This window comes from Callithrix jacchus, chromosome 4, assembly GCF_049354715.1.
Source record: "Callithrix jacchus isolate 240 chromosome 4, calJac240_pri, whole genome shotgun sequence".
Classification (NCBI taxonomy): domain Eukaryota; kingdom Metazoa; phylum Chordata; class Mammalia; order Primates; family Cebidae; genus Callithrix; species Callithrix jacchus.
This window is the reverse complement of record NC_133505.1, coordinates 45,273,335-45,297,407: the sequence shown is the minus strand read 5'-3', so window position 1 is coordinate 45,297,407 and position 24,073 is coordinate 45,273,335. Positions and strand designations below refer to the sequence as shown.

Here is a 24,073-nt window from a genome sequence, read left to right as displayed (position 1 = left end):
TGTATCTGGGTGCTCCTGTATTGGGTGCATATATATTTAGGACTGTTAGCTCTTCTTGTTGCATTGATTCTTTTACCATTATGCCGTGCCCTTGTCTCTTTTGATCTTTGTTGGTTTAAAGTCTATTTTATCAGAGACTAGGATTGCAACTCATTTTTTTTTTTTTTTTGCTCTCCATTTGCTTGGTAAATCTTCCTCTGTCCCTTTATTTTGAGCCTACGTGTGTCCTTGCATGTGAGATGGGTTTCCTGGATACAGCACACTGATGGTTTTGGACTTTTTATTCGATTTGCCAGTCTGCGTCTTTTTATTGGGGCATTTAGGCCATTTACATTTAAAGTTAACATTGTTATGTGTGAATTTGATCCTGCCATTTTGATGCTAGCTGGTTGTTTTGCCCATTAGTTGATGCAGTTTCTTCATTGTGTCAATGATTTTTACCATTTGGTATGTTTTTGGAGTGGCTGGTAGTGGTTGTTCCTTTCTATGTTCAGTGCTTCTTTCAGAAGCTCTTGTAAGGCAGGCCTGGTGGTGACAAAATCTCTCAGCAATTGCTTGTTCATAAAGGATTTTATTTCTCTTTCACTTATGAAGCTTACTTTAGCTGGATATGAAATTCTAGGTTGAAAGTTCTTTTCTTTAAGGATGTTGAATATTGGCCCCCATTCTCCTCTGGCTTTTAGAGTTCTGCCAAGAGATCTGCTATAAGTCTGATGGGCTACCCTTTGTGGGTAACCCGACCTTTCTCTCTGGCTGCCCATAGCATTTTTTCCTTCATTTCAACCATGGTGAATCTGACTACTATGTGCCTTGGGGTTGCTCTTCTTGAGGAATATCTTTGTGATGTTCTCTGTATTTCCTGGACTTGAATATTGGCCTGCCTTGCTAGGTTGGGGAAGTTCTCCTGGATAATATCCCAAAGAGTGTTTTCAAGCTTGGATTCATTCTCTCCATCACATTCAGGTACACCTATCAAACGTAGATTAGGCCTTTTCACAAAATCCCATATTTCTTGGAGGCTTTGTTCATTTCTTTTCACTCTTTTTTCTCTAATCTTGCCTTCTCACTTTATTTCATTGAGTTGATCTTCAATCTCTGATATCCTTTCTTCTGCTTGGTTGATTTGGCTATTGAAAGTTGTGTATGTGGCCAGGCGTGTGGTGGCTCATGCGTATAATCCCAGCACTTTGGGAGGCCGAGGCGGGTGGATCATGAGGTCAAGAGATCAAGAAAATCCTGGTTAACAAGGTGAAACCCCATCTCTACTACTCTACTAAAAATACAAAATTTAGCTTGGTATGGTGGTGCATGCCTGTAGTCCCAGCTCCTCGGGAGGCTGAGGCAGGAGAATTGCTTGAACCCAGAAGGCAGAGGTTGCGGTGAGCCGAGATCGTGCCATTGCACTCCAGTCTGGGTAACAACAGCAAAACTCCATCTTAAAAAAAAAGAGAAAGTTGTGTGTGCTTTGCAAAGTTCTCATGTTGTGTTTTTCAGCTCCATTAAGTCACTTATATTCTTCTCTAAGCTGTTTATTCTCATTAGCATTTTGTCAAACCTTTTCTTCAAGGTTCTTAGTTTCTTTGCATTGGGTTAGAACATGTTCTTTTAGCTCAGAGAAGTTTGTTATTATCCACCTTCTGAAGCCTGTTTCTGTCAATTCGTCAGACTCATTCTCCATTCAGCTTTGTTCCTTTGCTGGTGATGAGCTGTGATCCCTTGGAGGAGGAGAGGCATTCTGATTTTTGGTGTTTTCATCCTTTTTGCACTGGTTTCTTCCCATCTTTGTGGATTTGTCTATCTGTGGTCTTTGTAGTTGGTGACTTTCAGATGGGGTCTCTGAGTGGATGTCCTTTTTGTTGATGATGAAGTTATTTTTTTCTGTTTTTAAGTTTTCCTTCTAACCGTCAAGCCCCTCTGCTGTAGGGATGCTGGAGGTCCACTCTGGATCCTGCTTGCCTGAGGATCACCTGTGGTGGCTGCAGAACAGTAAGGGTTGCTGCCAGTTTCTTCTTCTGTCATCCTAATCCCAGAAGGATACTCACCAGTTATCAGCCTGAGCTCTCCTTTATTAGGTGACTCTTTGGATACATGGGGTTCAGGCAGATGCTTGAGGAGACAGTCTCTTCCTTATAGGAGCTCAAGTGCTGAGCTGTGAGCTCTGTTGTTCTGTTCAGAGATGCTGGGCAGGTACATTGCTGCAGCAGAACTCATAACCACCTTTTTTCCCAGGTGCTCTGTTCTGGGAAGGTGGGGCTTTATTTACAAGTTCCTGATGTGCTGCTGCCTTTTTTCAGAGCTGCCCTGCCCAGCAAGGAGGTAGCCTAGTCACAGTCTGCCAGCAGATGTGTTGCTGAGCTGTTATGGGCTCTGCCCAGCTGCTGTGTGAATTTCCTTGTGGTTTGTTTCTAGAAGTATAGTTACAACTGCCTTGGCATAGTGGTCTGCCGCGGTAATGGCAGACTGCCTCTGTAATAGCAGACTGCCTCTGTAATGGCAGATTGCCTCAGTAATGGCGAACTGCCTTGCTAATGGCAGACGACCTTCCCCCAACAAAGCTGGACTGTCCTGGGTCCAATTGCACTTGCTGCAAAACTCTCAATCCAAAGCGTTTCAGATTGCTGTTCTTTGTGGGGGTGGGACCCACCGAGCCAGACCACCTGGCTCCCTGTTTCAATCCCCTTTTTTCTCAGTTGAATGGGTGGTTCTGTCTCCCAGGAGTTCCAGGTGCCAGTTGAAATGGCCGCCCAGATTTCTGTGAGTTTTTGTGAGGAAACCCACTGGGCCAGCTGAAACAGCCGTGCTGGAAACTCGTGGTGCTTTTCAGCCTGGGAACCTCCTGGTCTGTGGGCAGTAATAACTCTTTTGGAAATGTGGTGTTCACTCACCCTCTGCGTTGTTCTTGCTGGGAACTGCACTCCAGAGCTGTTCCTGTTCGGCCATCTTGGATCCATTCCCCCTGGAATTGCTTTTTAATGTTGAGCAAAGGACAAAGAAAATGGCGTGCCTTTCATGCACCTGGGTGGTACAGGATGATGAGGCAGGATGCAAGTTTATAGAAACCAGAACAAAGAGCAGTTAATTACTTGTGACATATTTTGTGATGTACTTCAGGTTTGAAAAGTAACATTTGAGAAACACATTTCACAGTTTTGAGTTTATTTGCTTTGTGACCTTGCAGCTGGTTAATAAGAAAAATGGGAATTTTTAGATGCCTGGGAATTTTGCTAAGAATGTGGGGAGGACAGATAAAGTTTAATGATTTGCAGGAAGGCAGTTATTTTGCCCTAAACAGAGCTGGGGAGATATTATATTAAACGGCACACAACACAGCAAGATTTACTTCATTATACAGCAACTACAAATTATAAGGTTTTGTTTTACTATGATTGCTATTATTTAATTTCCTTCTTTATTCCTATCATGTGCCAGGCATTGAGCCAGGCTTGGGGTTCAACCATGAATAGAATAGTCCTGGCTGTCAGAGTTTACAGTCTAACATGGGAGACTGACAAGAAAACAGGCAGTCATAGTGCAGTGTGGTCAGCACTGTGAGATGGCATGTGCAGAGGGTGGTGGCACCAAAGTTGGGGGGCACTACCCCAGCCCAGAGCTAACCACTTTTTTTTGAGATGGAGTTCCACTCTTGTGGTCCAGGATGGAGTGCAGTGGCACAAACTCGGTTCACTGCAACCTCTGCCTCCTGGGTTCAACTGATTCTCCTGCCTCAGCATCCCGTGGCAGGAGTAGCTGGCATTACAGGTGTGCACCACCATGCCCAGCTAATTTTTGTATTTTAATTAAGACAGAGGTTTTGCCACATTGGCCAGGCTGGTCTCGAACGCCTGACCTCAGGTGATCTGCCTGCTTCGGCCTCCCAAAATGCTGGGATTATGGTTATGAGCCACCACACTTGGCCAGAGCTAACTCCTTTATAGCTCTAAAGATTTATTGCCAGATTGCTCAGTAGCTTGACTACTGAGGAAGATTTTCTTTAATTCAATCATTTCAGAGAGTATACTTTTCATTTCTAGATGTTCTGTTTGGTTCCTTTTCAAATACACCTTTTTTTTCTTTACAATTTTCTATTCTTTTTACTAGTGCTTCCTGTTATCTTTGCCTTCATTTGAAACCTACTTTTTTCCTTTTAATTTTCTTTGAGATGGTTCTATTATCTCAAGTTCCTCCTGTTTTGCCTATTCTCTCTCTTGATGGCATGTTTCTTTGAGTAGCTCGTACATTTTTTATTGTGAGGATCCTCGTTTTCATCCTCTTGGAGTCTCTGTGAGCCCTGGGTTGTACAAATACAGCTATCGTGCAGTTTTACATTTGCTTCTGCTTGGTACCCTAGGAGTCTAACTGGTTTAGCTGATCTGTTTTTCCTTTACTTTCTTTGCTTGGAGAAATTGTTGGATCATTTAGAAACACTTTACCTAGCATGTGCTATATGCATAGTCCTACATTTGGCTGTGGAAGATTCAAAACAATGCAAGACAACACAAAGTTGGTGCCTCACATGGAACTACAGTCTGAAAGCGCCAAATAAGTATAGGCCCAAAGTTAGGTGACCATGTAAGGCAGAGTAAAGGCTCAACGGTGAACAGCCAAGTTCAGAAGGAAAAACAGACAACTGGAGAAAAATAGGGACAAAAAGTCTAGAGAAGGAAAAGGTTCCTATGAGGAACTTTCAGAAGGAAGGTGTGAGTAAATCATCCTCCCCTACCCCCACTCCAAACTAAAACCTCTGGCCTCTTCTGGGTAGTTAGTGTGGCACTTGACTTTGAGGTCCTTATTGAGAAAGCTAAATCAGAATCTAGGCAAAAGGAAGTCATTTAAGGTGTTCCTGAAGGATGGTGGGAGGTCTGATGAAAGTTATGTTTGAGGGAGAAAAAATAGCAAGTTGAAAGGGTTAAGAGGCTTTGCAAATGATTTCACTTGGACAAGCCTGGGTTAGGGAGGCCAAGGTGAGGGCTTTGAACGTGGAAAGTGCATAGAGTGTTCGTTATCAGGAGTGGCAAGAGGGGAAGTAGCATTTTAAGGGGTAGGGCAGGAAGGAAGTCAGAAAGGACAGACTGGGAAACCGAGACTAGCAGTAAAAGTGACCAGAAGGCAGGTGTTTGTCTAAAGAAATTTCTCACAATGAACTGGCTTCAGGGTAAGTACAGGCAAAGGGACCAGGTCTTCCACTGCTGTGTCCCTGCACACTCTAGGATCCATTCAAACAGAAACTTTCGCGATGGGATTCTGTTGTAGGTGTTATTGCAGGTAGGGCACGTTTACAAATAGAAGCAGAGCACTTGCTGTCCTATCTTCCTCGCGGGGTTCTTGTGAGGATTACACTTGAATCAACACCTGTAAAGCACTTCAAACAGTGCCCGTTACATAGTTCCTGCAATTTAAGGTCTAGTTGTGATTATTCACTTTTATTAACTAAGAATCAACTACAAGCACCTAGCAGTGCCTGTGAGTGCTCACACTGAGGGACTCACTAAAACCCTCAGGATCTAGAGAGGAAGACACTCAAATACTTTAGAGCAAAATAAATTTTACGACCACAGGCTCTAAGGAAGGCGTGCTGGGGAAGGTGCCCACAGTCGCTGAGGGGACATCTGGATTTGCTCTGGTGGGTAGGGCATTCCTGGCAGAGGGGATATGAAAGGGGTCGGACAAAGAGGCTGGGACCGCAGAGGGGCTTCGGCTCGGGTCACCCGGCTCGTCCCGCAGCGGGAGGTTCAGCTTGCGCAAAGTTCCACGCAGGCCGCGGCTACTCGGATCTGGGCCGCAAAGGGGCGGGCCGAGAACTGCGGAGAAAACTCCCGAAGCCGGGGAGAGGGCTTGGAAGCGCCTCAGACCATATTGGGGACGTCTGGCAGCCAGAGGCGCCGAACCCCGCCCCCGCGCGCTCTGGGGTTCCCGGGGGAGCGCCTCGGCTTGTGGCAGCTGCCACAACTCCTGAGCCCGGGGCCCCGGCTGCCCGTCACCAATGACCCCCGGCCGGCAGCCCAGAGTCCTGCCAGGCCCCCAAAAGTCCCGGGGGCCACATCCAGCACGTCCCACCAGCCGCGCCAAGCTCCCGAGCTCCCCCTCGGTCTGGAGTGGTGCGCCCCGGCCCCGCCCCCTGACGCCAATTAGGGGCGTGGCCTCTATCACGTGACGGGGAGTGACCTCGCCTCCGGGCGCCATGGGGGCCTCGGACCCGGAAGTGGCGCCCTGGGCTCGCGGCGGTGCCGCGGGGATGGCGGGAGCTGGAGCTGGAGCCGGAGCTCGCGGCGGAGCGGCGGCGGGGGTCGAGGCCCGAGCTCGCGATCCACCGCCCGCGCACCGCGCACATCCGCGCCACCCTCGGCCTGCGGCTCAGCCCTCGGCCCGCAGGATGGACGGCGGATCGGGGGGCCTGGGGTCTGGGGACAACGCCCCGACCACTGAGGCGCTTTTCGTGGCACTGGGCGCGGGCGTGACTGCGCTTAGCCATCCGCTGCTCTACGTGAAGCTGCTCATCCAGGTGGGGGATCAGAGGCGCCGTAGGGAAATGGGAGGCCGACGTGAAGGTGACAGGCCAGGATTTGAAGGATTGGGGCGGGGAGTCAATGGCGACAGATTTGGGGAGAGGGGCGGGGACGGCAGGTTGGGGGCCGAAGTGGGTGGGAGGGGAGGGAAGCCGTGAGGGAGTTGGGAACGCAGGGGTCCCGGGTTTCAGGATGCAGAAAGGAGAGGAAGGGGTTAGAGCAACAGATTTGGGAGAGGGTGCAAGGAACTCGCGAGTTGGGGGATGCCAAGGAGAGGGAGATGGGCTGGAAAGATGTATTTGGGAGATAAAGGAGTGGGGATGATGGACTTGGGATAGGGAAGGGAACGAATTTGGGATGAGGGAAGAAGCAACAGAATTGGGGGAGGGGCGAGAAGTTTGGGTGAAGAGATAGGGAGGAAGGTTGGAGGCCCAGGCAAGGTGTTTACAGAGTGAGGAGCACATATTTGGGGCAGAGAGGAACGGGGGATCTGCATTTGGTAGAGACGGATTTAAAGCGTCTTGGGGTGGGGACAAAGTGGGTGCCAGGGCCAGAAATTTAGGAGGTAAAGCAGGACATCAGACTGGGAGTGGGCAGAGGGGACGGAGGTCTTGGGTTTCATGGTGATTTAATTTGGTGGGAGAGTGCAAAGGCAAAGCATTTAGCAGGGGAATGCTATCAGTTTACCGGAGATGGGGGCTCTGGATTTGATGGCTACGACAGATTTGGTAGGAGGAGGGGACAGGGTGACGCGTATGGGGGGAGGGGAACAGATAGGGCCGGCATTGGGGGAGGGGAGGCTCAATTTGTCTAGAGAGGGGAGCTCGGAGGAGGCTTTTAGGGGGAAGGGGATGACGCATTTGGAGGAGAAAATGGAAATCACAGTTGGGATCAGAGATAGGAATCAGTGCTTGTATCTGGGCGGATGAGGAGAAGGGGCATGCGAGTATTGAAATTGGGCAGAAGAGACAGTGGAGACATAGGTGGCAGGATAGGTAAGGACTTCCAGGAATTGAGATCGAGGTAGGGAAGTCTCTGGAACGGAGGAATGCACGGGCACTTGGCAGATATGGTGGTGGCCGGCAATGCGGTACAGATGAAGTGTGCTGCTTGGGAGGAAGAGAGAGTGAGCTGGAATTAAGGGGGTATGGAGGTGTGAGAATTAGGTGGGTGTGGCTGGGATGGGTACAGTTTTGTTGGGGGTCATTGGGCCAGAATTTTCCAGTTAAGAAGGGTGGGGGGAGGAAGGTAAAAATGGAAGTGGAGACCCATCCAAGATTTGAGTTGAGGCAGGTGGGTGTCCTATTTTACCATCTTTATAATTGAACTGAGAGAATGCAAAATACAATTGGAATGAGAAGGCCTTGAGAATGAGAGTAATTGAAATCTGGGATCCGAGGAATGGGAATAGATTTGTGGGTGTGACCAGGAATATGACAAAGAATGAGGAGATTCAGTCCGGGCCATCAAGGTGCCTAATTAGACCCTAATTGTGACAGATTTGAAAATTGCTGATGGGGGAGGGCAGAGACCAAGACTGGCATTTGGTTGTGATTTGGGGGTGAGGGCTGTCTTACTTATAGGGTTAAGATTGTATTTATAGCAGTTGAACTGGTGGGACCTGAGAAGTGAGGGTTCTGGAAGCTGATGGAATGAGACTGAATGAGGGCTAGGATTTTAAGGTACAGGTGGGAGCGTCTGTGGAGTGAAGGATGCTGGAGCACAAGGGCTCAATGTGAAGGAAACGAAGAGGTGGCTTCATCATTTGGACCATGGCAGATCTGGTTTGAAAGAACTTTGAAATAAGGGTGGTTGGGGAAGGGAATGGGGGTATGAAGGACACCAAAGCGTGAGAAGAACTAGATGGTGGGCAGGTAAGGATGGATGAACCCCTTTGAAGCCCCAGAGGTGCCTGTCTGATTTGAACCCAGCCACTGTTGAGTGTAACATATATCAGGATAAGAACTTCAATGGGTGTTGCTTGGGAATCAGAGTAATATCTTGAAAAAGGCAGATGACTGGGAGTGGGGCTGGCAGGAGTGGAGTGACCGATTCGGGGTTGTCTAGATTGAGTACATAAGAATGCAGGGCCTTAGATCAGGGCATGTGGGTGGCAGGCTTGGGAGTTGGAGATTTTAAGATGACAGACAGTCCCTGCTGGTATCTGACATAGGGCCACTGCATTTGCTGTAGTTAGGACTGGATTAACAGATTGGATGATGAAATTGGGTTTAGTGATTTGGGAACAAGTCATCAAAACTTGAAGGTGAGAGGAATGGGGATGAGATACAGCCAGTGTGCCTGTGATAACCCAATGGAAGTTAAGAAAATAGATTCAACAGGTTTAGGAGCCACGGGGATATGAGATAACCACACAGATTTAAGGGTGAAATGGGGATCAGTGGGATTCCCAAATTGTAGTGACTAAACTGGGTAAGGCCAGGAAGAGAGCAGTGGTGGTGACTTGGAGTGGAGGTTTAAAGGAATGCCACCTGTATTTAAGAGAACAAAGATCAAGACAAGCTTAGCTCAGAACCTTGGAGCTTTTAACCCAGAAGAGAAAGGTCTAGAAGGGAAGGACTTGCTGCCTGGGTCAGCTGACCCATCCCTTTCCTCCTTTGGCTCCACTGGATCAAAATGTTTTTCTTCTAAAGACAGTCCCCATCATGGAGATTTTCAGGTTACAGTAATTAATTTGTTAGGCCTCTCAGAATCACATCCACAGGAGATGGCCTGAGCTTTCAAAAGCACTTGCTTGATAAAGGCAAAAGGGGACAGGAAGTTGATCCCAAAATGCGCTGGAAGCATACCTTATCCAGTTTCCGAAGTAGAGCTTTCTAACCTGCCACCACCTCCCACAGCTGCAGGCCAAATCCTCTTCTGCATCTCAGAGGAATCTCTCTGGTCCATGGGACTGGCTGGTCTGCTTAGAGGGCACAGGGCTGGTATCCTGATCCCTGCCAAGGGAGGAAGGGGCCTTCTCTCTCCCTACCTAGGTGCTGGTCTCCTTGACACCTTGCCTCCTGCCTGGCAGCAGGGGCTCTCACTCCTTGACAGAGACTTCCTGCTCCTCACGTGGATATGGATGGTCCTTTACCCACCTAAGAGTTTAATAAATATTTCAGATAATGCAGAGCATCTGTACAGCAAGAACTATCAAAGCCATACAGAAACAAGCAGGTCATTTTGTCACAGGGATGTAGGGTGATTGAGATGAGAATGCAGCAGAGGGTATATCTGAGAAGCAGCTGGAACTTGAGGAAACAGTTTGCTAAGCCTGGGAATGGGAGGAATAGACATGGAGGTGTCTGCAGTAGATTTGTTAAGAAATTTGAGTTTGGGGTACGCTTTGGAATAGATGACTTAATGGTTGACCTGTCTGAAGCTTGCGTATGATGTTTTCTTATTGCCACATTTGGAATTGAGGTTGGAATGAAGTTTTTCATCTGGAGACGAGAATAACTGAGATTTATTCTGAGATAACAGTGGGGTTTGAAGGACATACAGATGGCGTTTCTCTGCTGGGAATAGCTGGGATTTGAATGTAAGAATGTTGGGGTGTGGGTGTGACTTGGATTGTGGTTGGGGTAGTATCTGGGACCAGGCATTTCTGTTCATTGGGAGATTACGTACTGCTGATGGTTAGAGACACTGATGAGCTTTCTGGTATGTTTTGATGGGGAAAACAGGAACAGGAACCACATTAGAATTTGTGGGAGAAGAGTTAGGCAAAGTGGACAGGAGGCTGAGGAGAGGTAGTGAGGCTGAATCACCAGTAGACTCTGATAGTCCCTTTGTCTTTGTTAATTCTGAAGGTGGGTCATGAGCCGATGCCCCCCACCCTTGGGACCAATGTGCTGGGGAGGAAGGTCCTCTATCTGCCAAGCTTCTTCACCTACGGTGAGTGTGCCTCCCGAGCAGGACAACCCACACCAACAGAAAAGAGGCCTCATGGCACACGGAGTTGAGCTGGCACAGGGAGGGGATCTAAGCTTGGACAGAGAGGGCATGGTGTCGGGGTGGGAGCAGGTGAACCACACAGCTTTGGTCCAGCTCCTCTGCCTGTAGCTGCCAGCTGCCAGCCCAGACAGCAGGAGGGGACAGACACGGGTGCCTGACAGAGGGGCCAGTCTAGGACACCGGTCCCTGTTATCTCTGCTGCCCTGAACAGGCATGGGGTGATTTCCTTTTGCCTTGTGAGTAGGCTGGCCCTGCTACTCCAGGAGGAGGCCTGTGGGGCTCCTCTGAGTTCTTTTCTTTCATCCCACCTGGGTGTCTTGTTTCCCCTGTGTTCCGCACACAGCGTAGTGCTCACTCACTCTGGTGTCTCCATCTGTTGGTTACAGAATGGTGTGCAGTGAATTGCAGCTTCACTTCTGTGAGCTGTATGAGCTTGGGAGGGCCACTTACCTACTCTGGCCTGGCTGCACCCCTTGTCTGCAAAGCAAGGTCAACTTTTCCTGCCCAGGCCTTCCTTTACACTCCCAAGAAGCTTCCTGTCAGTCACCAAGAAGCCCACCTTGCTGCCTCTGCTGCCCGGCCCACAGGTGCCAGCTGGCCAGGGCCTTCTCATGTTCACCCTCACTGTCCCTTTCCCAGTCCCCACCCTCGCCAGACGATCGTGATGAGTGCCTTCTTTAGATGTGCCTTTTCTCTCCATGTTCACAGCCGGAGTTCCATTCCAGGCGAATCCTCTCGAGTTCCCTGCACCTCTGCTCTTACCTGTTTGGTTCTCTAGAATGTTCTCCAGAATCTTTCTTTCTGCTGAGTAACTCAGGGCTTGGCCTCTGTGTTACATTTTCCACTTCACATGCTGTTAGCAGAATCGGGTGTCATATTTCTCTTCCAGTTTTGTCCCTGTGTTGTTGAGTGCAAAGCCTAGGGCCAGGCGGAATGTGTCATCTTGTGAGGAAATGTGTTTGTGTTGTTTTTACTTAAAAATTGTAAGCGTAGTAGAGGAGGAATGACAGAAGTAGGAAGGCCCCCGATCACTGCGCAGTGAAGCGGTACACAGAGGTAAGGCAGCCGGGGCGGAGGGCTGCGGCCCTGCGTGGCGCTTCCTCTGGATCTGGTTGCACATGCTGTGCCCTGAGAGGCAAGGTTAGAGCCCAGTCATCTCTATTCATGTGACACAGCCATCCCAAAAGGACTCAGAGCGGAGGGGACTTGACCCCCATCTTACTGCCTCTTGTGAGGATGAGCAGAGTTCTGAGGCATGCCCCAGCCTTGTTTATATAAATGGAGCTTCAGTCTAGGTGTGAGCAGGTGTTCACTGGGCATCCAGACACCAGACCTGCTCTGGAGTCAGGGAGGGGCCGCCATCTGCCTCTCTGGTACAGCGTGAACAGCCTCTGCCCCTCTACATGTCTTGGCTGAAAGTACCGCAGCTGTCGTGACATTCTCTGGTGGAGAAGAAGGAACTTCCCAGAGGGTTTCCCGAACTGCCGAAAGACCCGGAATGAGGGAGACCCTGGCCAGCCCGAGGCCTTGGGCACAGAGGCCCCTGCAGGCATTTCAGCACGCCTTCCTCCTCTCACTTCTTCCTCAGTCCTCTCAGAAGTGGGGAGAAATGAAGGTCCTTATTCTTTTGTTTTCACTGGTGGGCAGATCCGATGGAAGAGGGTAGATCACACGCAGGGGTCCTGAGGCGCCCTCTCCTCACTAGGTCCACCCTCCCCCAAGGCAAGTTTTCCTTCTGCCTGTTCACTCTGAAGGAGGGCTCCTTGCCAAGTCCCCCAGCATCCCCTTCCCTCCTCTGCCTCCCTTTCCAGCCCACGCCCATCTCAGGAGATCACATGAACAGGTAACAGGTGTTCTCAGCCTCGTGAAAAGTCCATGCCAGCTGTGACACTGACTTGCTGGGCTGGCAGACATCTCGGAGGAGCAGAAGGCATATTTGCTTCTTCCTGCCTCTGTGCGGTGCCAGAGAGCTAAAGTCATGGGTCTAAAAGAGAGAGCATGCTGTCTGAGAGAATGTTCTGCTCACTTCCAGATGCACAGGTTTATAAAAACACCCACCCTTCCATTTAAAACATGTTCAAAATGTTGATAGAAAACAATGAAACGTCATGAAAGGTATCGGTAGAAAGAGAGACCCTAGTGAAGAAAACACCAACTCACCCGGGTAGGGCCCAGCGTCCCTCACGTGTAAGTTTATTCTATGGAATTGTTCATTGGTGCTTCTGTTTTAGTTACTTCTCTATAGACTTGTTTTTCCCTTGACTGATAAATACCAAAGGTGCCAGGTGGAATCCTGGGTGTGGCACAGTAGCAGGGTGGAGACTGTCTCCCGGGAGCCCCGCCTTTGCCTTCTTCCCTCCTTTAGGCTGCAAACTTCATCATTCCCTGTGCCTACTTTCTCTGTCTTTCCTATTTTCTTTTCCTCAAGGAAAACTTAATTTTTAACAAACAGAATTATTTTCTGTGTTGCAGCATTTAAGCTGAGAAATCACAGCTGAGTTTGTCAAGTAGAGTTTTTAAAGCAAAAAAAAAAAAAAAAAAAAAAAAAAAAACAAGCAAGAAAAGATATGAACCTATAGTCAGCAGTTACCTGAAGGACAAGCTGAGCCTGGTCTGGGTGTGTGTGACCCAGGAGTGGGTGGCCCTGACCTGGGTGTGACTCCTTTACCTCCTCTGTTTTCTTATAGCCAAGTACATTGTGCAAGTGGATGGTAAGATAGGGCTGTTCCGAGGCCTGAGCCCCCGGCTGATGTCCAACGCTCTCTCCACTGTGACCCGGGGTAGCATGAAGAAGGTGAGCCGGCGGAAAGCCAGGAACAGTGGCCCAAGGTTTCCTCATGCTCCCAGCCACCCCGCAGCAGCCAGTTACCCAGGTCCTGCCTCTTTCCCAGACTGTTGGGGGCTTCCCTCCAGCCCCGTGGGAGAGCTCCCACACCATAGTTCTACTTTCCCACAGTTGTGACACCAGATAGTAGCTTTCTTTTTCCCCGAGGCTCCAGACCTGGAGGTTCCCCGAGGCAGGCCCAGCCAGTAGACACTGCAGAGGAAATACTCGGAGCTGATTCCTGCCGCCCGAGTCCCTGAAGAGTTCCGTGGAAGAGGCGTCGCTGAACTTGCTTCTTGGCCCCTCTCTGTTTGTTTCAGGTTTTCCCTCCAGATGAGATCGAGCAGGTTTCCAACAAGGATGACATGAAGACTTCTCTGAAGAAAGTTGTGAAGGAGGTGGGTATGGAGCGTCGGAGAGGGAGAGGCGCATGGAGGGGAGCCTGATGGTTTCTCACCCCCGAGTTGGGCGGGTCATTGATGAGTCACTGAGTTGAGTTGTGTTCTCATGCATGCATGGGTGAGGTGATGTGGGAAGGAGCCCTGGCCTGGATGCACGGGGAGCCCCAGAAAGCCTTCTCAGCCATTGTTGGGCCTAGCCTGGGACCAGGCAGCACTCCTGGGTGGGGAACTGGCAAGTGGGCAACAGGTGGAGCCATCCTTGGCAGACTGACCCCCTGTGCAGTCCATGGGACAGGCTTCTCCCTCGTAAGCACTTGTAGCTCCCCTCGAGGGCCAGTTCCAGAGACAGGCCAAGGGTGGCGAGTCTCCACCCCATGCTCTCTTCCAGACCTCCTATGAGATGATGATGCAGTGCGTGTCCCGCATGTTGGCCCACCCCCTGCATGGTAAGCTGCCCACCTTCCCATGAGACCGTATCTAAGCCGGGGTGGGGGCATGGGGTAAGGGGTACCTCCTTGTGGACTGGAAATAGTCGTAGACCAGTTGGGAAGTGGTAGTGGGTAGGGGTATTCTACTGGAACCCACCCCACTGAGGAGAGGTTGGAATTCTTTCTGAAGAGAGGTGGAGCTCTTCCCAGGCAGAAGAAATGGGACCCTGCGGTCATGGCGTGTGACAGGGAATCCCAGAAACCCTCTTCCTCTTCTCCTCTCTCAATAGGCACGTTGTTCAGTGGCCACTCTGCACCCGGCACCGGTGGCTGGGGTGTCATGAGGTTTGGCCCACTATGTCACCCGTGTGTTTTCTTTTTCCTCAGTCATCTCAATGCGCTGCATGGTCCAGTTTGTGGGACGGGAGGCCAAGTACAGGTGGGTAACTCTTGGGACTGGCAGAGTGGCCCCTGTTACCCTCTCAGAGTCCGCCAGGGCAGGCCGTGCTGGGATTGGTTGCTGCACCCTTTCTGCCCTAGTCCCATGTGAGCTCGGCCTGCTGCCTGCCTTCTGAGGAATGCAGCAGTAGCTTCCATAGTCTGTCCAGGGGTATTTTCTCTTCCCCATCTCTTATCAAGGGCAGCCCTAGATGAGCCTAGATGCCTTTGCAGAGGGGTGAGTGGGATCGGAGTCAGCTTGGATTAGGATTTCTGGCACCAGAGCTGATTCTGCCACTTAGGGCTGAGCTGAGGTCTCCTCCTGGACCCCCAAGGTAATGCTCTAATGATTTTTCCAGCTGATAACTCTTTTTATCCTCTATGAAGAAGCCGTCTACCCCATGGGCTTAGGGCTCATCCCTTCAGCTGTATACCAGACCCTCACCTAGATCTGCATGCAGCCCTGGGCAGGTGCCAGGGGCATGTGTTGACACAGAGGCATGTGGCAGAAGGACACACCTGGGTTGCCCTCTCTTTCTAAGATTCTTATTTCCTGGGGTCAGTGTTTTTGGCAGCTGTCCTGTGAGGCCACCACCCCAGCAAGCTCAGCTGCCATGGTGCCTCACTGGGGTCATTAATGGGAAATTGGCCTATTCCCTTAGACTGAAGTATGAGGTTGGTAGTTGGGACCAGGAGGGTATAATCTGGCTGTTGTGAGTGCTGGGGCTGGGCTTGGCTGGGCTGGGATGACCTGGGACCAGGGCTCCCCAGGGCTTTGCCTTCCACTGGCTTCCTCTGTTAGGTTGCCCCTTCCCCCTGGGCTCTGCACAGCCTCCATTCAGGACAAGCCAGTTGACGTGTCCAGCCACAGGTCACCAAGGTTGTTATCGAGCTTTCTTGGCACTTCATACCTAAGACCCCACAGCCTGTCCTCTCATCTCTAACAGGTGCAGCGGCCAGGCATGAGTCCCTGCTTCCTGCTGGGGAGTGCCAGATGTCTCCTAGGCTGGTTCCAGTGCCTCCTCCTGGAGGGCCCTGTAATCCTTCCCTGCCCACTGGGAAAGTGATTCTCTCTGCTCATCACCCCCTCCTACTCTTACTGTCTTGGGCGGGCCTACCGGCTCCTCTGCTGGAGGGTTGTTTAACCAGATAAGTGTGAGGGCCAGGTAAGAGGGGCCTGCCACCTCTGCAGCAGTGGCCCACGTCAGGAGACGCATTCCTAAACTCCCATCTCACAGAAAACACAGTAGAGCGCTGCTAGTGGGCTGCCCCCAGGGGAGGTTGGGCTTCCTCAGTCTCCGTGAACTGTGTCAACGCCTCCTCACCCCGAACAAGCACTCTCTGTGCCTTTCTCTCTGTGCCTTTCTACTTGGTTCCTCCTGGTAATAGTCCTCCTCATCCCCGCCAGGACCGGCTGGATCTGAGCAGAGTTGGTGGGCTCAGCCCCACACCAAGGGCTGGGCTTCTGGTAGGTGGCTGCATGACCCAGTGTCTCTATCTTGCCTTGTTCACAGTGGTGTGCTGAGCTCCATTGGGAAGATTTTCAAGGAGGAAGGGCTGCTGGGATTCTTTGTGTACGTGAGTTTATACACCCCATAACTGGCCATGGGCATGGCTCTACTAACAGGTGTGTCCTCAACCTCTCAGACCACAGCTGCTGGCCTGGGATGAACCACATAGCCCTGCACTAGCCTGCCGGCTGCACTGGCTCTCTAGAGCTCCATAGCGTGTCCAAGCTGCATAGCCCTGTTCAGGCCGTGGCTCACATAAAAGTGGAACTGTGTGTCTAGCACATGGGGGAGATGAACCGACCAGCCCTGCTGGGCCTCCTCCTGCAGTGGGTGTGGGGCTGGTCTTCATGAGCTAGGTCACTGCATAGTCCTTGGCCCCACTGCTAAAACATGACTGAAAACCTTGATTGGACTGAGGGTGGAGCTCTGGAAGCTCACAGGCTGACTACAGCCAATGGATTCTGTTTGACATTGCTTTTCTGACAAATTAGTTGTTAATGTTAACATTTCAGATACTTTGCACAAAAATCCACACTTCTGGCGTCTCTTGAAAAGTAGAAAATCTTGTCCTGCTGGGTGGTTCTCTCTGTAGAGCAGCCATCGGGTGGGGCCCAGGACCTGCTCCTTTGGCAGGGCACCTGGTCTCTGTGGGCCACAGACACCCTGCACTTCACTTCCAGCTTTCTTCACCTCTAAGGAAAGCACATACTGAAAAGACTGATCAGAAAGAATAAAGCACAGACAGGACCCAGAAGCCAGGCTTGATGAGTTGTTTTTTGATTTGCCTTTTTAAGGCCTAGGCAGTGATATACATGGTGATAGGTACCTGACAAATACTAGATACTAGGCTCCATATTATTTTTAAAAAGTCTTTTATATCATGGTTTTCCAGTTTGCCAGATGTTTTTTATTTATGGCCCCTGGTTTAACCAAGAAATGACTGTAGGTATGTCTGCATGTATGCGTATATAATATGTAAATATACGGTTCTCAGCAGGAGGTGAATTTGCTCCCGAGGGAACACTGGCAGTATCTGTAGGCATCTTGTTTGTCACAACTGGCATCTAGTGGGTAGAGGCCAGAGATGCCACCAAACATCCTGCAGTACACAGGACAGCCCCACAGCAAAGGCTTATTCATTCAGCCACGCGTCGTGGCTTGCATCTGTTATCCCACTTACTCAGGATTAGTCAGTGGTTTCTGCAGCTGTCAGGTGGCCAAGGCGGGAGGATTAGTTGAGGCCAGGAGTTCAAGACCAGCCTGAGCAACATAGTGAGACTTCTGTCTCTACAAAAATGTTTTAAAAAATTAGCTGGGTGTGGTGGCACGCACCTGTTGTCCTAGCTCCCCAGGAGCCTGAGGTGGGAGGATGGCTTGAGCCCAGGAGACTGCAGTGAGTGATGATTGCACCACAGCACTCCAGCCTGGGTGACAGACTGACACCCTGTCTCTTAGGGGAAGAAAAAAAAAATTCTTCAGCCTGAAATGTCAATAGTGTCAAGGTTGCTAAACTCTGATTTATATTCATACACACACACATATGTATGTATAAGTATTTATACACACATATATTTGCACATGTACCTGTCACATACCTATCAGCATGGATGTCACTGCCTAGACCTTAAGGCAAATCAAAAATCAACTCAGCGTGGCTTCTGGGTTCTGTCTGTGCTTTATTCGTTCTGAACATAGTCTTTTCAGTATGCACTTTCTTTATAGGTGAAGTAAGTTGGATGTGAGGTGACGAAGTGCAGGGCGTCTGGAGCCCTCAGAGACCATGTAACCTGTTGAAGGAGCAGCCACTGGGCCCCAGCTGATGGCTGCCCTGCAGAAACAGCCACCCATCTTAAAACACTGCACCTCACCACCTCTGGCACTTCTCACACTGTGTAGTTCTCTTCTGGTGTGTGAATAGAATTCCCACATAACAGATGCCTACTCTTAGGGTCCTTTTTCCCCATGTGATTTTGGGACAGGTGATACGCATACCTGTTACAGTGCATAGAAAGCACCAAAGGCTATATATAGCATGTAGTCAATCTGAGCACAGGCAGGGATGACAAGATTAGAAATTGCATTCACAGAGGTTCATTTTATTAATATTCCCATAGATGTATTACATATATTCTTTTGAGTTTATATTTTATAGTAAGATTTTTTATTTTAAATTCAAAAACAATAATTCTACTTCTCCTCCCAGGAGACAGCCATCCATCTCCTGGGGATCCTCCCGGGCATTCCGTACCTAAACAAGCAAACACATTTAGAAACACAAGAGGCACGTGGGATCCACTGACCTCAAACTGGCCCTTTGCCCTCAGCGCTGCGTCTTGGGAACCTTCCTTAGCAGTTTGTAGAGCTGTTAATCCTATAAAGGCCATCATTTAAAAAGTTAGCCCTCCTTGTAAATGCTTGCATATAATCTTTTTGATAGAATATTTTCAGGGGTGAAGAGAACAGATTCATTGAGCAGTGTGTTTTCTGAGAGTTGGTTAGGTAAAGAGGCCAGGAGAAAATTACAACACGTAGGCACTCTTATAACCTGCATTTGAAAATTCCAGATTTGGCAGTATTCACATCTGAAACTGCTTGAGACCCTTAACTAATTTTTGGCATCCAAAGCGGCACATAACACCTCCCCATGGGAAAAGGAGCACTACCTTCCCAGTGTGCATAACTGCTGGCCCCTGCAGGCTTGCTTTCTGAGGCTATGCCATTGGATATGCTGAGATTTTGAACTTGGAACATCCCTGCCTGTTTCCTGGGTGTGGAGCCCCCAGGAACTGTTCCTCTCCCTCTCCTGCTCATCTCTGCTTACCTTGTTTTTTAGTGGATTAATCCCTCACCTCCTGGGCGATGTGGTTTTCTTGTGGGGCTGTAACCTGCTGGCCCACTTCATCAATGCCTACCTGGTGGATGACAGCGTGAGTGACACCCCAGGGGGGCTGGGAAACGACCAGAATCCAGGTTCCCAGGTTGGTTGGAACAAGGACTTGTCCTTCTTTCCGTGTACTGCTGATGCCCAGGGTCTGGGGCAAACTTGAGGATTCTGGGATTCTGAGCATCAGGCCCGTAGGGCGAGAGAGGACCTCTCATTGCCCCTGGAGTCAGCTTATTCTAAGGGGAGAATGGCCTGGAGAGGCAAGATTCCAGATTATTATCCAGACCTGGGAGGAATTAACGGAATGCTTGTCCCTGGGAAGCCTTAAAAGCAGACCCCAGCTTATTATCTAAGGCTGCTCTGAGGTCGTGACCCAACTAGAGCTCAGGAAGTCAGGAGATAGACCAGCCAGTAGTGATCACCCTTTGACCTTTGCGTCATGTCTTGCTTTTCAAAACCCTTTTGTGAACACTATAGCCTTTGATCTGACGGCGTCCTAGTTGTGAAGAGAACAGGGCAGGTATAATGTTCCGTTTACCAATGCAGAAATTGAGACCCAGAGATCACAATTTCTGGAGAGACTCTGGGCTCTCCACAGTCACTCAGCTGGAACTGACAGGGCTGAAATTAGGTCCCTGGCCAGGCCAAGGGTAGGGTGCGTTCCTCCTAGGAAGTATGCAGTCCAGGCTCACCATCCTATTTTGTTAGCTATGGTCTACACAGCCTAGTACACATAGACCTCTCAGCAGGTCAGGTCAAGCATAGGAAGGCCTGGTCCTTCTACACGGCACTTGTTGAAGAAGGCTGTCCAGGTGCCTGAGGGGTTGACTGGTTCTGCCTGAACCAAGATAAGAGGTAGAGGGAGCAGCAGTGGCTGGGGTTGACTGGTTCTGCCTGAACCAAGATAAGAGGTAGGGGGAGCAGCAGTGGCTGGGGATTGTGGTATCCAGACCTTCTCACAGTGGGGATTGCCATGCCCAGGAGGCTAGGGGAGGGTGTGGGGACCTGTCTGCCAGAATCACCTGGGTGGGAAGTGGGTCATGTTCCATGTGTGTGTGTCTGGCACATGTTGTTCTGTGTGGTGAGGAGTCCCCATCCCAGATGGGAGCCTCTGCTTGCAGGGAGTCTGGTTACTTGACCTGGGCAGGTGAGTCTTAACTGGCCTTTCAATGTCAGCAAATTTAAAGTGGCTCCATAGAGACCCACCCCATCTGCAATTGAAGTGGCACATTCCTGCAGTTCTGCCCCTTCTCGGGGCCTTGTGGGTGGATGAGCTGCTGCTGTCACATACAGAGCCAGGGTGTCGGGAAACAGGGATTACACAACTCAGTGGTTCCTGGTCTAGGTGGGCAGCTGTGACCACAGCAGGTGGGCTGCTGCGCTTACATTATCAACAACAGCAGTCAACAGATTGTCGAAAGTGTTTTTTGAGGCCGGGCGTGGTGGCGCATGCTTGTAATCCAAGCACTTTGGAGGCCAAGGCGGGCAGATCACCTGAGGTCGGGAGTTCAAGACCAGCCTGACCAACATGGTGAAACCCCGACTTTAAAAAAAAAAAAAGAAAGCATTTTTTGAGTGTTTTTCTGTGTGTGGCTTAAAGGCCAAGATGAGGCTGCCTGGCTTGTCAAAGCCACTCAGGCAAACATCTGAGCAAATCTCTGCCAAGGCCCCAGGACATGGGTCTGGTGGGATGGCCGCTCCACAGGAAGCTGAGGGTGAGGACGTCTCCTTTCCTCACTAGGAGCTGTTTGCTTCAGCAAAGCAGAATTGGAGGCGTTGGGGTCTGAAGCGGGAAAAGCTTGCTGAGGTTGAGGTGGCAGTAAGCCTGGAGTTGCCCTCGCCTCACCCCATGGGCCAGGATTCATCTCTGGGTGTCAGGGTGCATGTCTGTCTTAGCACCAACTGTGTGCCAAGCCCTGGATATTGATCAGGCAGGCCCAGGCCTAGCCCTTGAGGCTCACAGTCCAGTGGGGTTGCACAGGCAGTGGCAGCTGATCCACTTACCTGGTCTCCTTCTCGGGACTCCCTTCAGTCCACTTACCCTGCTTCTGCCCCCGAGGCTGGACAGGAACAGTGGCGTGTGCAGCGTGCTCGTGAGGAGCTGAGCGCAGAGGGTGGGGTTGAAGGCATGTGAGCTGCAGTCTGTGTCCTGAGGTGCCTGTGACAAACCGCTCTTCCTTTCTGTCTCCTCAGTTCAGCCAGGCCCTGGCTATCCGGAGCTATACCAAGTTCGTGATGGGGGTAAGTCGAGCCAGCTGCCCTTCCTTCCCACTGCCTTGTGGACCCAACTAGGGCCTAGGAGGCCAACCCTGGTAATGGCTAGAGGCAGGTCTTGGTACAGGGTGTTAAGGTGGCGTGTCCCTGCTTCCCGGGCCAGGGTGGGCCACTGGCACTCAGGCCTCTCTGGGTTTCAGATCGCAGTGAGCATGCTGACCTACCCCTTCCTGCTAGTCGGCGACCTCATGGCTGTGAACAACTGCGGGTAGGTGTGCGCCTCCCTACTTGCCACTCAACAAGGCTGTGGGGTAGGGGAGACCTTCTAGCACTGCCCCCTCCCACCTGTGTGTAGGCTCGGCCCGCCAGGCACCCTGGCTTCCGCTGGGACTTCCCAGCACCCTGTGGGGTGAACTGTGGTGTCAGGGTGCGGACGGGTGGCAGCTTGAAGTCATTCCTTCTTGAAGCACCTTTCCCTTGGCTGGCTGTCTTCCCACTGTTCTCTGCATCTACACTCTCCTTCCTGGGCAGGCTGCAGGCTGGGCTCCCACCTTACTCCCCGGTGTTCAAATCCTGGATTCACTGCTGGAAGTACCTGAGCGTGCAGGTGAGCAAGTACTGGACGGAGGAGGCCTTTCCTGTTGTTTGCCACATCCTTCAGCTGAAATGGTTTTGTGGATGCTTCATGGCATGGAAAGATATGTGGTTTCATGGAACCCAATGCTGTGAGGAGACACTTAGTATATATAAGGCATTTAAATTAAATTTTCATCTTACCCAATTTCAGAAAGGATTTGAGGTTGGCTAAGTGCGGATTTATTTTAAGATTATACATCAGACAAGACCTTTTATGCTTTGAGTCTTCAAGACTCTTAGGATAAGAATATGGGAACTCTGGCCCAGGTTGCAGGTGGGAAAGCCCAGGAACTGCTTATACGTCAAGTACCGTGGGTTGAAAATTCGAGATCTGTGACCAGTTCAGCTGAGTTCCTGGGTTGTAAGGGTGGCTGGCATTGGAGACCGACTCCTCCCTCCTACAGGACATTCCTGGGCTCAGGAGAGCCTGTGGGTGGAGCTGGGCCACGTGGGGACCTGGCAGCAGTACCCGCCTTGGGTTCTTGTGTTCTGTGCTGGAGCTCTTGGGTCCAGCAGTCAGGGGTCCAGGCTCTGGCCAAGGGCAGAACCTTTCCTTTTCCTGGCCTTGGTTTGTCCCACAGTGAAACGGGGCAATAGCCTGTAGGGAGCCGAGTGCTGACTGGCCTCAAGGCCGAGAAGAGGAAGATGGGAGGGAAGCAGGGAGGAGAGCCACAGTTCTTCCCAGTGACCCTGGTCAGTGTAAGTGTGTCGCATCCTTCCCATGGGCATTGAAAGAGACCACTTGGGCTCTGAAGCAAGAGGGGCAATGAGCCTCCTCCCTAGGGCTCTCCTACTTAGTAGCCCCAAAGACACCCCTGGGCAGGAAATGAGTCACTCCCTCCTGCTTCAGCACAGGTAGATTCTGCCCTCCAGGGATACAGGCCCAGGCCCTCCACTCCCAAGCCTGGGTCTTTGAGTTCCTGGACCGTTCTTTGCCTGACACTGGCCTTCCTCTAGGAGGGCTGAGGAACTGTGGCCTCCTCACTCACCTTGCTTTTCCCTCTGGTCCAGGGCCAGCTTTTCCGAGGCTCCAGCCTGCTTTTCCGCCGAGTGTCATCAGGATCATGCTTTGCCCTGGAGTAACCTGAATCATCTAAAAAACACGGTCTCAACCTGGCCATGGTGGGTGAGGCCTGACCATCTTAGGACACCTGCAAGACGACTCCAACCCAGCAACAACCAGATGTGCTCCAGCCCAGCCGGGCTTCAGTTTCCATATTTGCCATGTGTCTGTCCAGATGTGGGGTTGGGTGGGGGTGGGGCTGCACCCAGTGGATTGGGTCACCTGCCAGACCTGGGGAAGGTGGGGCGAGGTGGGGAGTTGGCAGACTCCCCATACCTCCCAGATTTGCTGAGTCTGTCTTATGTAGAGGGCCGGAGAATGGCTTGTGGGGACCCAGGTTGGATGGGGAAAGGCTAATGGGGTCAGACCCCACCCCGTCTACCCCTCCAGTCAGCCCAGCACCCATCCTGCAGCTCAGCTGGGAGCATCATTCTGCTGCTTTGTAAATAGGGCGGATCTCCTGGCACATGGCCACCATCATGTCTAGGCCTATGCTAAGGCTCTGCCTGCGTTTTTCTCAACACTAATGATATGAGGGCAGCACCTGCCTCTGAATGGGAAATCATGTGACTACTCAATGTGTCCTCATCTAATGCTCATCTATTGAATGGTGATGCCTCGCGCACAGGATCTGGTTACCTGTGCAGTTGTGAATTCCCAGAGGTTGGGCAGATCAGTGTCTCTAGTCTTATCCAGTTTTAAAGTTCATAGTAAGATCTGACCCATCTCCCACAAATAAATGTATTGGTGGTGATTTGGAGTTTTGTGGGTAGTCTCTTATTTTTGTAAGCTTAAAAATCTGCCTGTAGAGTCTGTCTTGAGTCCTTCCGGTTGGTGGGAGAAGGTGGGAGAAGGGGCTGTAAAGAGGCAGGGCAGGGGGCTGCCAGGTTAGAGATGTAAGTGCTAGAGCTTGTTGTAGCTCAGTCCCTGGGGAGACACTGGGTGATGAGGCTGGGGTGCCAGTTTCCACAGCAGCAAATAGTGCTCAGGTCTGTTGCCAGAGACAGGCCTTCCAGAAAGTGTTCCACGCACACTCCTGACTGTCACATGTCAGGATGACATATCTTCAAGTTTCACAAAGAGTTGCTTGGTCTGGTGGCCATGGTTATATCAGAACGGGCAGACCTCCCTTCCAATGAATTGTTTTTGCCCAGCACTGGGGCCTATAAGCAGACAAAGCTTAAAAATGTTTTGAGGCCCAGCTGGGTTCC

At 50.8% G+C, this 24,073-nt stretch overlaps 1 protein-coding gene across 3 annotated transcripts; it reads left to right on the top strand.

The window, feature by feature from the left end:
- Positions 1-6,152: 6,152 nt before the first annotated feature.
- Positions 6,153-23,622, top strand: MTCH1 (mitochondrial carrier 1). 3 transcript variants are annotated; one of them, XM_002746493.5, is made up of 12 exons: positions 6,153-6,499; positions 10,319-10,403; positions 13,151-13,257; positions 13,608-13,685; positions 14,077-14,134; positions 14,504-14,555; positions 16,069-16,128; positions 18,899-18,992; positions 21,143-21,190; positions 21,364-21,431; positions 21,695-21,770; positions 22,811-23,622. In XM_002746493.5, the coding sequence occupies exons 1-12, from the start codon at positions 6,179-6,181 to the stop codon at positions 22,880-22,882; spliced, it is 1,119 nt and encodes a 372-aa protein (XP_002746539.1). In that variant the 5' UTR covers positions 6,153-6,178; the 3' UTR covers positions 22,883-23,622. The 3 variants fall into 3 exon arrangements, 2 of the variants coding, with proteins under 2 accessions (XP_002746539.1, XP_002746538.1); XM_002746492.5 differs by having other exon boundaries at positions 18,899-19,043; XR_013534197.1 differs by lacking the exons at positions 21,143-21,190; positions 21,364-21,431; positions 21,695-21,770; positions 22,811-23,622 and adding an exon at positions 19,861-20,513 and having other exon boundaries at positions 18,899-19,804.
- The last annotated feature ends 451 nt before the right edge of the window (positions 23,623-24,073 follow it).